Source organism: Nipponia nippon, unplaced genomic scaffold (assembly GCF_047370975.1).
Source record: "Nipponia nippon isolate SJK-2023a ecotype South Korea unplaced genomic scaffold, ASM4737097v1 scaffold_1, whole genome shotgun sequence".
NCBI lineage: Eukaryota > Metazoa > Chordata > Aves > Pelecaniformes > Threskiornithidae > Nipponia > Nipponia nippon.
In genome coordinates, this window is record NW_028262290.1 from 12732728 (window position 1) to 12745894 (window position 13167).

The following is a 13167-nucleotide window of genomic DNA, read 5'->3' on the forward strand; positions in this document are numbered from 1 at the left end:
CTGATTTGACTTGCTGAACAGTCTGTTTTCACCGGTATTTTTCATTTGCATCCAGACCTCACTGATCAGGGGTTACTGGTATACAGTCTTTGGCACAGCATTATCACTACATCAATTAAAGAGTGTTTTCCCAACCATCTTAAAAACATGTGAAAACATTTTATTCCATGTACAATAATGTACATAATTTTAAGGTGGTCATGAAAGAGACCACCAAAAATCAGAGGTATATTTACAGTAGCACACACCACAGTAAACAACCACCATTCACAGACTCAACATTGAGATACTGCTGTTGTGCTCAAGTACAATAACTACAAAGTGATACTTTTATTCTGTTTAAGTCCATCTTAAACAAATACCTCACGGCTTAGTAAAGGACATCTTAATCACCAAGAGAGTTAGAGTCAACATTAAGAGTCTCATTCAAGTGCTGCGCCACGCAGTCATCGTCTTCCTCATCGCTATCGGAACTGTTGTTATCTTCATTTAATTCATTTTCAGCATCAGCAGCTTCTTCTGCAACTTGCACAGGATTTTCATTTGGTGCCACAAACCCGTTGTTGTTAGAGATATTGGTATTTTCCTTGTCCTCAATATACACTTTCTGATGGCACATCGGGCAAGTGTCCTGAATGTACAGCCACTTCCGAAGACAAAGTGCATGAAAGTAATGGTTGCATGGAGTAATGCGAGCAGAGGTGGTGAACTCATGGTAGCAGATTGCACATACGTCATCTATTTCATGTAACCGACTTCCTTTTACCTCTGGAAGCGAGTTTATTTTCTTAACAGCAGTCCGGCGATTTATAAAAGTCTTCCAGCCATTCTTTGCTTGCAAGTAGATGTTGAAGTATGCGTGTAGACACATCATGCAAGCACGAATCTTGCTTCCCGATTCAAAAACCATTGTGTAAGCTCCGTTTCCAAACATGATTACTCCAAATATAAACTCAATAATATTGCCGGTTGAACGAACATAATAGACATAATCATCAAGTTTTTCCCACAGCACATTATAGTAGCCATCAATCATAAACAATATATAAACAGTGATAGAAACTATTACTTTTAGGCAAAGCTCTACACAGAACGCAGTAACTGCAAAAAGCCACGTGTTTAGTGCATAGTGGTGCCAGAGGATGTAACTGAGCAGAACCGGGAGGATGAAAAGGCAAGCGGAAACAAACAGTACAGGGAAGTGTCTGCGAAAGGACGACACGTGGGAGGCACTGAGGGACATCAGCACAGGGTCCGTCATTCCATGGATAAAATGCAGGACTGCGGTTAACAAAAGGCACATGTTTCGACTCAGGCGAACTAATCGTTCTTCCGGTTTCAGTCCGCTCAGACCAGTCTGCAGAGCCAAAATGAAAAACAAGACGGGCGCTACAAAACCGAGCCTTTTGTCATCCTCATCAGTTGATCCGATGAAGGCCAAGATACCAAGTCCCAAATAATGCGCTATTGAGGAAATGACGGCACTCATGCCCAGCACAGTTAAAGTAGAGTCACACCCACTTATGATCAGACTGCAGATCAGTTCCCAACAGTTATCCCACGATATCAAGAAGAATTTTTCTTCTGTATTAGTTTCAGCCATCTTTACAACATACGTTAATACCACAGCTTGTGCCGTAAGTCTCGTTAGCCAAAAGACACGCAGTACAGCTGGAAACCGAATCCTTTTCCATGTATCTTCCATCAGTAGCTGTAATCCATAAATGCGATACATGTGCCTCACCAGCAGATAAACGTATCGCACCGAATAATAGAACCATTTGATTTTCGTAACTAAAATGGCTGTGGTATTTAGTGTCAGCACTAGGCCTGAAATAAAAACTAGTATCTGCCGGACATTTAAAGGCAATTCAACAACCAAGCCGATTACAGGAATCAGGATATCCAGGATGATGAGTTGAGAGTATATGGACTGCACGTTTAGCAACGTAACATATCCGATTCCAAAGGTAAGCTGAAGGATGGAAAGTGCCATCCATAGCGAAGGTCCTTTATGAGGGAAGATCTGAATTCCGAACGCGGCTGTGTAGTAGGCACTGTAGAAGTTTATGTGCAAAGAAGCATAGTAATTCACCAACACTGAAGTGGCAGCCAGCAGAAATGCCGAGGCGATCATATAAAACTTGAAAAGTGCTCGCTGTTGTAAGACCAGAACAACACTGGATACAAAGACACCTAAAAACAGATTGAAATCATTTAGTTCTCAGCAGAAATCCAACAACAGATTTTAACCTATTAGCTTTGGAGCTACATTTATTTAATGTATCACTTCCCAATTAGTCACTCGTAACTTTACATTACCAATCGTGCCCTTTTCAGAGAACAGACGAGGACAATTTAATCTCTGCATTTAATGCATCTGCAGCTGCAATGCAAAGCCAATGCAGGCATGAAGTCACTATTACTGTTAAGTTCATCTGCCGTTTCAGACCAGAGCAGTGACAGCTCCCAGCCTTAGTCTTGAAAACTAAGTTCTAAAAGCAGAAAAGAATGAACAGATACAGCATCACCTTTATAGGCGAAGTTAGTAAGGAATAAATGAGTAACATTTACTAAGTCCCCTAATTCACTTGAGCAAAGCACTCAACTACAGATGTCCAAGCTGGAGTACTAAAGAGAACAGTCGCCAAGACAGTTCAGCTAAACTCTTTAATGGGAGAATCCTGGAAAAATTGCTGTAGTTTGGGGGGTGGGGGGGGTGGGGTGTGGAAGGTGCTCTTCCAATTCCCTTCAGTTTGCTTTCATTTCTGACAAGGCATCCTGAAACGAAAAGTCTCATGGAGAGGACCTTCCACAATATAAAGCTTTTTGTACACAGAATCCAAAACTGCACCAGTCGCCTCTTTGCCAATGCCAGCGCGAGCTTGCGTCTTACTTGCTAGAAGTCAGATTGAGATCCTGAAATTCCTGTTTGCTAACCTTTCCCTCATACTGACCATGACTGGAAAGTCTGCAGCTTCCTATGAGAAATCCTACTGTAGCATCTGTAGTACCTTGGTATTGCATTCATCACCTTGCAGTAAACTCCTGTAGGGTAGCTTATGAATTTCATCACTCTGTACTATGTAGGTACGGGGTCTTCCGTAACAGATGTTAAATGAAATGGCACTTATCACTACATTCACTTCCTTAAACATTTTTTTCTTCAGGAAACACACTGCCTTTGTTTTGGGCTTCTCAATCAGCTTCTAGCCTATGCAACTGCTTTCTCATCCAGACCAGTTTGGAGAGATTTCGATCTCTACAACTTGTATTTGATCGTAAGTTGCTTTCCATCTCTGTACTAACACTAATGAAATCGCAAGTAATCCTCTTTCTGCTGGAGGACAGCATCAGTCTTTTCTGACGATTGTATTTTGGATTGTTCCAAATCCTCCATAATCAAGTGTTTAAAAAATATTTTGAGCCATGGTATCTTGATTATGGAAATAAAAAACTTTGCTAAGAACCGGCATTTGATTGCACCAGTAGTGTTGCCGGCTGCTTGTATCAAAAAACAAACCAACCAACCAACCTCCACCCTGGAGGACTCAATAAGAAGGGAAAGGGTCAACATGAATCAACAGCAAAAGGCAGACTACAAAAAAAGTTATTAATGCACCTTAACACTATTCCTTGCCAGCAGCATTGGCTGATACAAAAACATTCTCTGTAACTAATCATTAACCTAGTAACCTTGTGAAGTTGACTGAGGAAAAGCCTTAGTCAGTTTTCAGAAAGTGCCTTGTATCATAGCTCGGTTCCTCCATGAAAAGCTGCGTGTTCGTTACATACAGCACTTTTTTTTAAAATAAGCTTGACAATTTCAGTGCCTTTTCATGCATACCACCATAAACACCTCTGGGAAAGCAAACGCTGCTGATGCGTTTGTACCCTTTGTCTTGTCTCAGAAGTCACAGAAAAGGCTCAAATGCCTGGAACAAGCTCATTATTTACATAAGTCTGAGCATTTGAGCCAAATGAGATGCATTTTGCAGTAAGCAGGCTGCTCTGAAACACGCCTGTAAACAAAACCTATTTTTCTTCCTTGCAGTTGCAGTAACCGGCCTCTATTTAGATACTATAGGTCATCTTGAAACACCGATGACGTTTCACACGCAAGACACATCCCTAAAAACAGGACTACAATGAGTCAATAGAAAAGCTAGACCTACTGGTTCCTCTAAAGAGGGACTAACAAAAGGTGAAGCGTTTCTCCCTCAGCACTTGTGTGGACAGGTCAAGACCCCCCCAAAGGAACCTCAAAAGACCAGAGGAGGTAACTGGGATCTCAGAAGGGGAGCTGGGCCCTCGCCCTCCTCTCCCCCCATCTCCATTCACATCCTTCAGTCCATCTGGCCACGACCAGGCTTCCCCCTGCCCTGCAAAGCATTCACCAAGCAGTGAATCTTCTCCCATTTTCCCTCTGATAGGAAATGCTGCAGCTCCTCCTTTGAGGAGATCTGTCTCGTGTTTCTGTGTACGCTGCTGCTCATCCTCGCTGCTCCTATCTGTGCCGCCCCATCACCCACTGTCTCCAGTATAGCCTCCAAACACACCATTTAATCAAGCCACACGCATTTACTTTTAAAATCATTTCTTCTGTTACAATGAATCCCTTCCTCTCATTTTTTCCTTTAACTCCTGCAATTTGTCAGGATCTTTATAGCAGCACACTACCCAGGATTCGACTTCCATCATGTGGAACTGCCTAATTATTTTTTTTCCCCAGCCCCAGCCATTCTACTTGCTTCCACATCTTTCTACAGACTACAGTATTTATAGTAACCCTCTCAAAAATCAGTGTCCTCGCTGAGGAGGGACTGCTGGCTGAAATAACAGTTTCACACTCCTGGGGGGGTGGTTCTGCTGGAATGGAGACACTTAAAAAACAAACAAAAAAAAAAACCATGCAAAGGTACGAAAGGTAAACATCGCATTGGAGATGAAGCAAGGTTAATCAAGAAGGTTAAAGAAAAACTGCACTCCAGTTGTAGAACTTGGTTCTGTGCTGTGTACAACTCTATGTACTCGTGTAGAAAATGAGTGATGGCAGAATCAGACTGAAGAATCCTGCAGTAAAACTTTTTAAAAATCACACAGCTCTCTCTTAGCATTCTTGAAGAGCTGTGCTCGCAGAACATTTCAGAACTGTTCAACATCACCCCTGAAAGCTATCAACTCTCTCCAGAGCTACAATCCTTGTACCTAGAGGACAAGTTGTGTGTTTATCCTACACTCAACAGTATTGTGTGACAGGAAAAATTTGGATCAGTCTTTCAAAGCCTGCAAATGGTAACGAAAAGGGCAACTTCCCCACTATTTAAATACAGAACCATCCAAAATAAGTATTTCAGCTTATCCTAACAACAGCAAAACCCCAACCCTGTAATTCTTAAATTGAGATGAGGAAAAAATAGATGCAAAAGCGCTCTGTTGTCTGAACCACACAGAAGGTCTTTGACATCATCTTGTCAGCGGTTACATTTTAATTTTTCTTTACTTTCGGAAAGCCAAGAACCAGAGACCACTTGTCTCAAAGTACAAGATAAGTCTCTTGGCATAAACTCTTCCCAAAGCTCTTTTGCAGGAGGCGGGGGAGGGATTGCCCACTTCTTCCCCCAAACCCTTCCAGAAAAGCGATCGCAGATGCAATCCTGAGAAGCGCCTTCCTCCGTCAAGCCCAGCATCACACCCTGAGGAGTGACATTTAACCGCTCTCCTCAGCTTCCTACCCCAGCAGCCATACCACCGATTTCCTTCCTATTTTTTTCCGCTATAAACATCAAACAAAACACAAAATCAACGAGTCGCCGGCCTCCAAAAAAGCCTCTCGCCGTGTTTTGGCCTCCCCTCTCCCCCCTGCCCGAGGGCTCCCGGACACAGCCGCCGGCGCAGCGGGGCCCCGACCCAGCGAAGGCTACGCGAGCCCCCACGGTCACGCCGAAAATAACGCCACGAGTTACACCGGGGGTTTGCAACCTCCATCCCAGGGGAGGAAAAAAGCTTAAAAATAACCATCGGCAAGTTTCAAGAGACTTCTCTCTCATTTGGGAACCGAATTCCCGGCGTTTCTGAACCGCTGCGCCTAAAGGAAGGATTTAGCAGCGTATTTCAGGAGGACATCACGCCCGGCAAAGTACTTTTTACGAAAACAAAAAGAGCACGGCCGCGGAGCCGGACGCCCCCCGCCGAGGAGGGGGCCGGCGGCCGCAGCCCCGGCCCCGCGCACATGGCGAGCGGCGCCCGCCCGCGGCCCCGCCCGGGCCCGGGGCCTCCCGGGGGCGGCACGGCCAGGGCCGAGCGGGGGACGGGGCCCCGGCGAGGAGGCTGAGGGAGCCGGGGATGGCGGCGGGGCCGGGGGGGGGGGACGGACGCGGAGCGGTGCGGCTCGTCGGCGGAGGGGAGGGCAGATCCACGCCGGCGGGGGCGAGCCCCGGGCGGGGGGGGGGGGGGGGGGGGCGCGGACGGGACGGACGGCAGGAAGGGGTCGGAGGCAGGGCGGCGGGCCGAGGGGACGGGGGGGAGAAGCGGCGGCCGTGCCCCGCCCGCGGCTGTAAACAAGGCCGGCGGGGGCAGGCAGCGGCGGGGCCGGGCCCGGCGCGGGCGGCGGAGGCCGGAGCTGCGCGGCGGGCGGGGAAGGGCGGCGGGGCGGGAGGGGACGGTCTCTCACCCAGCAGCCGCAGCAGCACGCCCAGGAGCGCGGCGCACAGGGAGCCCCCCGGCAGCGGGGACGAGTTGAAGATGGCGTCGATGAGGAACAGGCTGGGCACCCGCAGCGCGACCTCCAGCCCGGCCCGCAGCCGCGGGCCCAGCCGCAGCCACGGGAGCTGCGGAGGGCCCGGGGCCGCCATCCCCTGCGCGGGGGCAGGCAGCCCGCCTCGCCCGCCTCTTAAAGAGCTGAGGGGGCGGGGGCGGGGGGGAAGGAGGGCGGCCGCCGGGGCCGGGACCGGGACCGGGACCGCTACCGCCCCACGCCCGCCGCTCGGGCCCCCCGCCGCGCCGCCGCCGCCTCCATCTTCCTCCGCGCTCCCTCGGCAGCTCCGGCCCCGGCCGGGCCGCGGGGGCGGGGCGGGGCGGGGCCGCGCGGGCGTCGCAGTGCGCGGCCCCGCCCCCCCGGCTCCCACGCGAGAGGGGGCGGGCGGCGCGCGCCACCGCCCTTCCCGCCCAATCGCCGCGGGGGAAGGCGGCCCGCGCGCGCTGCTTCAGGCGGGGCCTCGTGTTCCCTCAGGCGCGGCGGCGCGGCCTCCCGCTCTCCCTCCTGCCCGGCGGCCGGTGTCCGTGCCCCCGCGGAGCACCGGGCTCTGCGGGCGAGCCGGGCGTCGGGGACGTGTGAGGGACATCCCGCCCCGCCCGGCGCTGAGGGGAGCGCGGCGGCCGGGCCGGTTTCCCCGAGGACAGGCGTTGCAGCCCTGCCCGGGAGGAGGGTACTCGGCGTGTGGGAGCGGAGATGGGGCTGGGTGGCGTTTCTGAGCCGGCGCGGGGCTCTCCCTGCCGTGCCGGCAAGCTTCACCTTTTCCCTCCGGCGGTAGCAAAGCAAAAGCGCCCTCTGCTATTACATAAAAGATAAACATGGATGCATTCCTCATATTCCTAAAACGCCTGCTTCCTCAGAAAGAATCCGAATAATCAAAAGGCGCGTTTGTTCGGCCCGGCCCGCAGCGCGGCGGGACAGCTCCCCCGGCCGCCGCCCTGCCCGCTCGCTGCCCGCGGGCGGCGGGAGCGCCAGGGGAATCCCTGGCCGTGAAGCGAGCAGCTCACCTTGCAGAAGTAACGAGCTTTTAATTAGGGGAGGGTTACGCAGAATTTCCTGTTCTTTCGCGTGTGGTGCAAAAGCCCAGTCCTACTCGATGCGTAACCCTTAGATCAGGATCATGTGGAAAAAAGGCGTTTTCCCTTGAAATCCTCTTTCCTTCCTCATGCGTCCTCAGAAGCCACAGATACAGGGACTAACTTTTGGAAACGTCAAGCTGACTTGGTTTGGAAAAAAAAAAAGATCAAAAAACAAATTAAATGCGAATCTGTGACCACTGTTGGTCCACCTGAAACAGGCGTTTCCCACCCCGTGGCTTGTGCCAATTAAAAGCAGGTTTCGGGCCACAACTGCGGTCGGCTCCTGTGCCTCTTGGCATCAGCCACGCTGCCATGTCCTGCCCGTGTCCGCCTCCAGCCCCACCGGCCACGGCGCAGCCTTTCCGTGGGCCTGGCGAGTTCGCAGCTTAAGCCCTTGGAAGTCTTTCTATTATTTTCAAAGGATTTTGGATCAGGCGACAACAGCGTTGCATAGGAACTTTCCTAAGCAATGCCCCGCACTAACAAAGCCAGAAATGTTGCCAGATTGCTAAAGGATTGTATTGCAAAATCCATGGACATGGACAAAGTGCGTGTTTTAATCACATGCTGAAAAGCATAACTCTGACCTAGTAAGTATCCCCACACCAAATAATAGAGGTTAGGGTTTAAAATGTGAAAAGTGTTTATTTTACTTGATTTGAAGATGGCTGAATCACACTGATTCAGGCTTGCCTGAATAATTTTACTCCTCAACTAAGTATAAAGCTGCTGAATATAAATAAAAGTATTTGATTTGAAGTGAAAAGCAATGTAAATCAGGTAGATCTGGGTACCTGATAATTCTCAATAATCCACACAAAAAAACTGATTTATATGAGGTGTAATTTCAAGAAATCAACAACTTCAAACACCATTTATGGAAATGGAATTCCCTGCCCTCCCGAGGCCCTTCCAGCTTCATTTAATATCCTCATCAGTAAAGAGGACCTTAAACCTATTTTTGCAATACAGGCTTCAGGATCAGAGGCAATGCTGGAGTACGTATTTATGATGCTTTAAGGACATGTGGATTAAATGGAATCCATTAAATGGATTTTCAGGTTTAAATACGTGCATTTACAGGCATATTTTACAGATGTTATTTAGGCATGTAAGTACAGTCATGGATATCTGCAAATTATTTTTTCATAAACAGTTCCAGGTTGCAAACATTCCAGAAATCCTGGTGTTAGTAAAGCACTTCAGATCAAATTCATACATTTTTTTACGTGTGTTCTTCAGAAAACTTGTTGCAGTGTTTAAGACTCCTGCTTTTCATTTAAGTTCAATTAAAAAAACCCCCTAAACTTGATTATCAGGCATACAATATGTGGGAAGATGACACCTACTGGATATTTTTAATTTTGCAATTTACCCTACATAGTTTCAAATGTGGAATAATAAACAAAATTCAGCTTTGTTACACAAGCATAACTCTACTGAATTCACCTCAGTTATACATACAAATTCGGGAGAATATGTCATATTCTTTCTAGGGTTAAATGCAGTCTCAAGTTCTTTGTAAATTTGGGGGTTAAATCCTATTCTAAGTAAATTCATATTAATACTCCTATAAAAAAAAGTTTTCTTAGTTGGGGACTTGTGCAATTTCTTGTTCATAAATGAACATACAAATTAAGCAGAAAGCTCCCTCCTTTGCCTACATAGATTAATTGTTAAGGGCAAATAGTCCTGAACTGGAAGGTGAAGGTTGTTCCACATGTCAGTGTGGCTGTGTGTACCTGACTTGGTAAACGTGTCAAGTGTCAGGCCTACACCCCATGACAAGGCAGCGCACAAGAACATGCCCTAGGGAGTTGCTTCATAATAAATAAGAACATAACACTCGAAAATGCTTTCTGAATAATTTCATACACCTCATATATCAGGCTATGAGTTAGAAAGTCACAAATCAGTTTGTTCCAATAACAAACACAAGTCACTGAATTCTTTCATGCTCTATACAGCATGTGGCAGAAGGCCGGGGTTTTACTTGCAGCCACAGAAAAATGATTTTTGGTTTTTTTTTTTCCTGACAGCTCAGAGAGGTCAAAATTCATATCATTTTTTCAAAATCTATTAACATTTTTCAATTTGAGATTTTTAGAACAAGAGGAGCTGCATAAATACAAATTATCAAGTGCAGCGTCTGATGGTTTCCTCTAACTACAGCTGTGTAAGTAGCATGCGCTGACATAACCGGACATAAAGCAATCTTTATTATCTTATGGGATGGTAGAACTGCGTACTCCCCATACCAGTCTGCCGCGGCCACGTGTAGGGTCTCTGCCCATGTAGGATGGCCACATCTAAAACCACTTTTTGGCAAAACAACTTCTGAGTTTTTAAAACTCCTCCTTTTGCTGAAGTGCTCTCACGAGCCCTTCAAGCCAAAGGCTTTATTGGATTAACGCCAATGCTTACATCAGATATTACAAAATCACATGGTCTTGCAAAAATCACATTTTTATAAGTGAAAAGAATAAAAATGCAGTGTTTTCTAACTACAAGATCCTGAAAAGCTTTTAAATATCTTTTCCTTGAAATACCACAAGTGAATTTAGCCTGATACAATAACAATAAATTTTGTAAGAACGAGAAACAGTTGGCTGCTAAGAAAAACACTGCAAAATGTGCATGTCAAAAATTCCTTTTAGTTTGCAATGAATGTAGCAATCCATGAACTATTTCCCAATTTCATTTCTCCTTCCCGCATACCTTTTGCGGTGAATTACCTGATACCATTTTGCGTTCCTTGTATAAGACTAAAGCTCTGTACAGTATGTCTTCCCTGTTGTCATAACAGCTTTTTCATTACAGTCAGTAAGGACGTCTATATTTTGGACTGAAACAAAACCCAAGAATCATGAAAGGAACCTAAAGCAGATTTTCTTCTTCTAGGATGATATTCTAGCGTAAAAGAGACCAGCGTGTCTGCATTTTTTTAAAAGCCAAGTATCAATGTTTTAATTAACGTAGGCTTTGGCGGATTCAGCGTGTGGGTGACACCCAGCTGTGCCTTGGTGAAGCTGCTCATGACCGCTTGTGTCATCAGTTCTGCCTGCCTGAACGCGGTGTTCGTGGCTGTGTCGGGGTGTGCGCTCCTGATGAGAATGAATTGCCAGCTAATGCAGATAGGCGCGTAGGCTTCCCTACGTCTGCCTTGCTGCTCTGCAGTTTGGTATAGATCGGCTTTCGTATGTGGCGCTTCCAGTGTGGTACTTGCAAAATATTTAAAGACTTATTACTACTTAAGGTTCAATGGAAACGATTTACGCTGACATGACTATTTTTAATATTATAATTAAAGACACCGGTAGTCTTTACCCAAGAATAGTTTATATCTGTGTCTTCTTCTGAAGAGAAAAAGAGCAAATCAAGGTAACATCTGAAAAGCTAAGGTAAAACCTGTAAATATTGTTATTGACAGAGGGACCTTTTCAATATATTAAGAATTTCCCTATAAAAATTAACGTGTTTAAGATTAGTTATTGTATTAAGTTTGGTTTTTATTCCTTCTCTACAGCGAAATGCCATGGGCTTAGACAGCACTTCTTAATAGAAGCTAAGAAAGCAGAAAGCAATTTACTCATTGTAAACATTTGACAAAAGAAATTGTAATAAGTTGTTTGTGTGAAAGATTGATTTTGATTTCACATCTGCGTGAAGTGACAATGTCCGTAACATATGAGCGCTCATCCCGTTTCCCTCAGTGGAGGATGGCATTTTTATGCTGCTTGTTTGAAGAGAACGCTCACTTGGGAAGTTCAAAACGCCTAAAAGAGTTTTCTGTCTTAACAAAGCAAGGCACGCGCTGGAGGGTCAAAACACAGGGACGAGTCTTGGGTCGTCTCTGACCGGAGACAAGGCTCACGTATGGGCATCATCTGTGTGAGGAGAATCTCTTAGTTCTATAATTTTCCCCATATTCCTTTAATGAGAAACTTTCTCATTCTCTTTAAAGTAGAGAGATGATTGCAAAGAAATGGGTTAGGCCTTGCTGCTTATGGCTTTACAGTTTTTTAGAAAACTCTGCAGAGAAAGAGCCTTTGAGTTTTGCCACCTGTGAAAAAAGTGCGTAAAGAGAACAAATTACATTGCCAGTTGCTCCCTGGCACATTTATCTCATTTCCAATGACCAGCCTCCTTAGCAAGGAGACAAGAAGAGAGAGAGACACGGAATGTATCGCTCCTTTCCTGGCGTCTCTGGCTCCAGCAGCGATGTCCCGCCTGCCGTGGCCCCGTCTCTGCGAGGCCGGCAGACATGGACACCGCCGTCTGGTTGCCCGGCAGAGCCCTGCTGCCCAGCTCCTGCCCGGAGGTACCGTGCTGAGGGCAGCGCTCGCTTCTGGCTTTCTTGGCTCCAGTTCTCCTCTGTCCTGGGGCCCTTGGGAGATGCAGTACTTAAGATTGCTCCTCCCTGATCCTTCACCTACACTGCTTTTGTTGGTGGTGTTTTGTTTTCCAAGCACTACATGGAGAAATGTCCGTCTTTCATAACTCGCCACGCATGCACGTTGTGGCTTCTGCTGCAGAGGTTTGATTTCTTTTCCAGAGCTGCGAACTATGTGTTCCAGACCTGATTTAAAGACTTAACTGAGGAAGCAAAAAGAAAGAATGATTAAAGATCCTTTGTTTTTATGACTGCCAAGTATGCTTTTTTTCTCCTGCCATGATGTTTGATTTTTCAAGTGCATCTTGCTAGAGACAGGCAGTATCGTGTGCTTGCCTGTTGGGTATCATACCCTTTCTTAACGGTTTCACCAGTCCCCCCAATCCTGTTATTAATCCATGGCAGAAAAGGCAGCATGCTTTATTACAAATTACATAGTAAAAATAACTCTAGAATGTTAAAATAGTAAAATATATTTAAAGTATCTCAGAGCAGATGCTGGAAATTTGTCCTAGGATTTGATATTCAATATTTTTCTGGATTCTAATATTAGTTTCTGTTCTTCAGATGTTCTTGGCTATTACTTCTTGTGAACTCGATATCTATTTGTTCACAGAAAAATGGGTCTTTTTCCTAAAACAGGTGGGAAGCTGGAAAAGCCTGACAGCCAGTGCAGCTCATTTTTCCAAATGACAGAGAAGGATTTAGAAATGGTGTGCCTGGTGGAGAGGGCGAAATAGAAATGATTGTGATATTTTGTGTGGAGCACAAGTGCTGCCATCAGAGCAGTTTCTCTGACCTCAGCCACACTTTGTGTTATACAGCTGTAAATGAAATAAATAAAATGCAGGTCCAGTGTTAATTTTTAACCTCATTAATGAAAATTTTCCCTTTGAAAACACGAATTAAATAGCAGCTATATATATAGAACCTTGCTCTAT

The 13167-nt window shown here is 46.3% G+C and overlaps 1 protein-coding gene across 1 annotated transcript; it reads right to left on the bottom strand.

Moving 5' to 3' along the window:
- Positions 1–137: 137 nt before the first annotated feature.
- Positions 138–6985, bottom strand: RNF139 (ring finger protein 139). The gene is made up of 2 exons (XM_087746282.1): positions 6674–6985; positions 138–2196 (listed from the first exon to the last, which is right to left on the bottom strand). Exons 1-2 carry the CDS (start codon positions 6852–6854, stop codon positions 386–388), a joined length of 1992 nt encoding a protein of 663 aa, XP_087602408.1. The 5' UTR covers positions 6855–6985; the 3' UTR covers positions 138–385.
- Positions 6986–13167: the final 6182 nt, after the last annotated feature.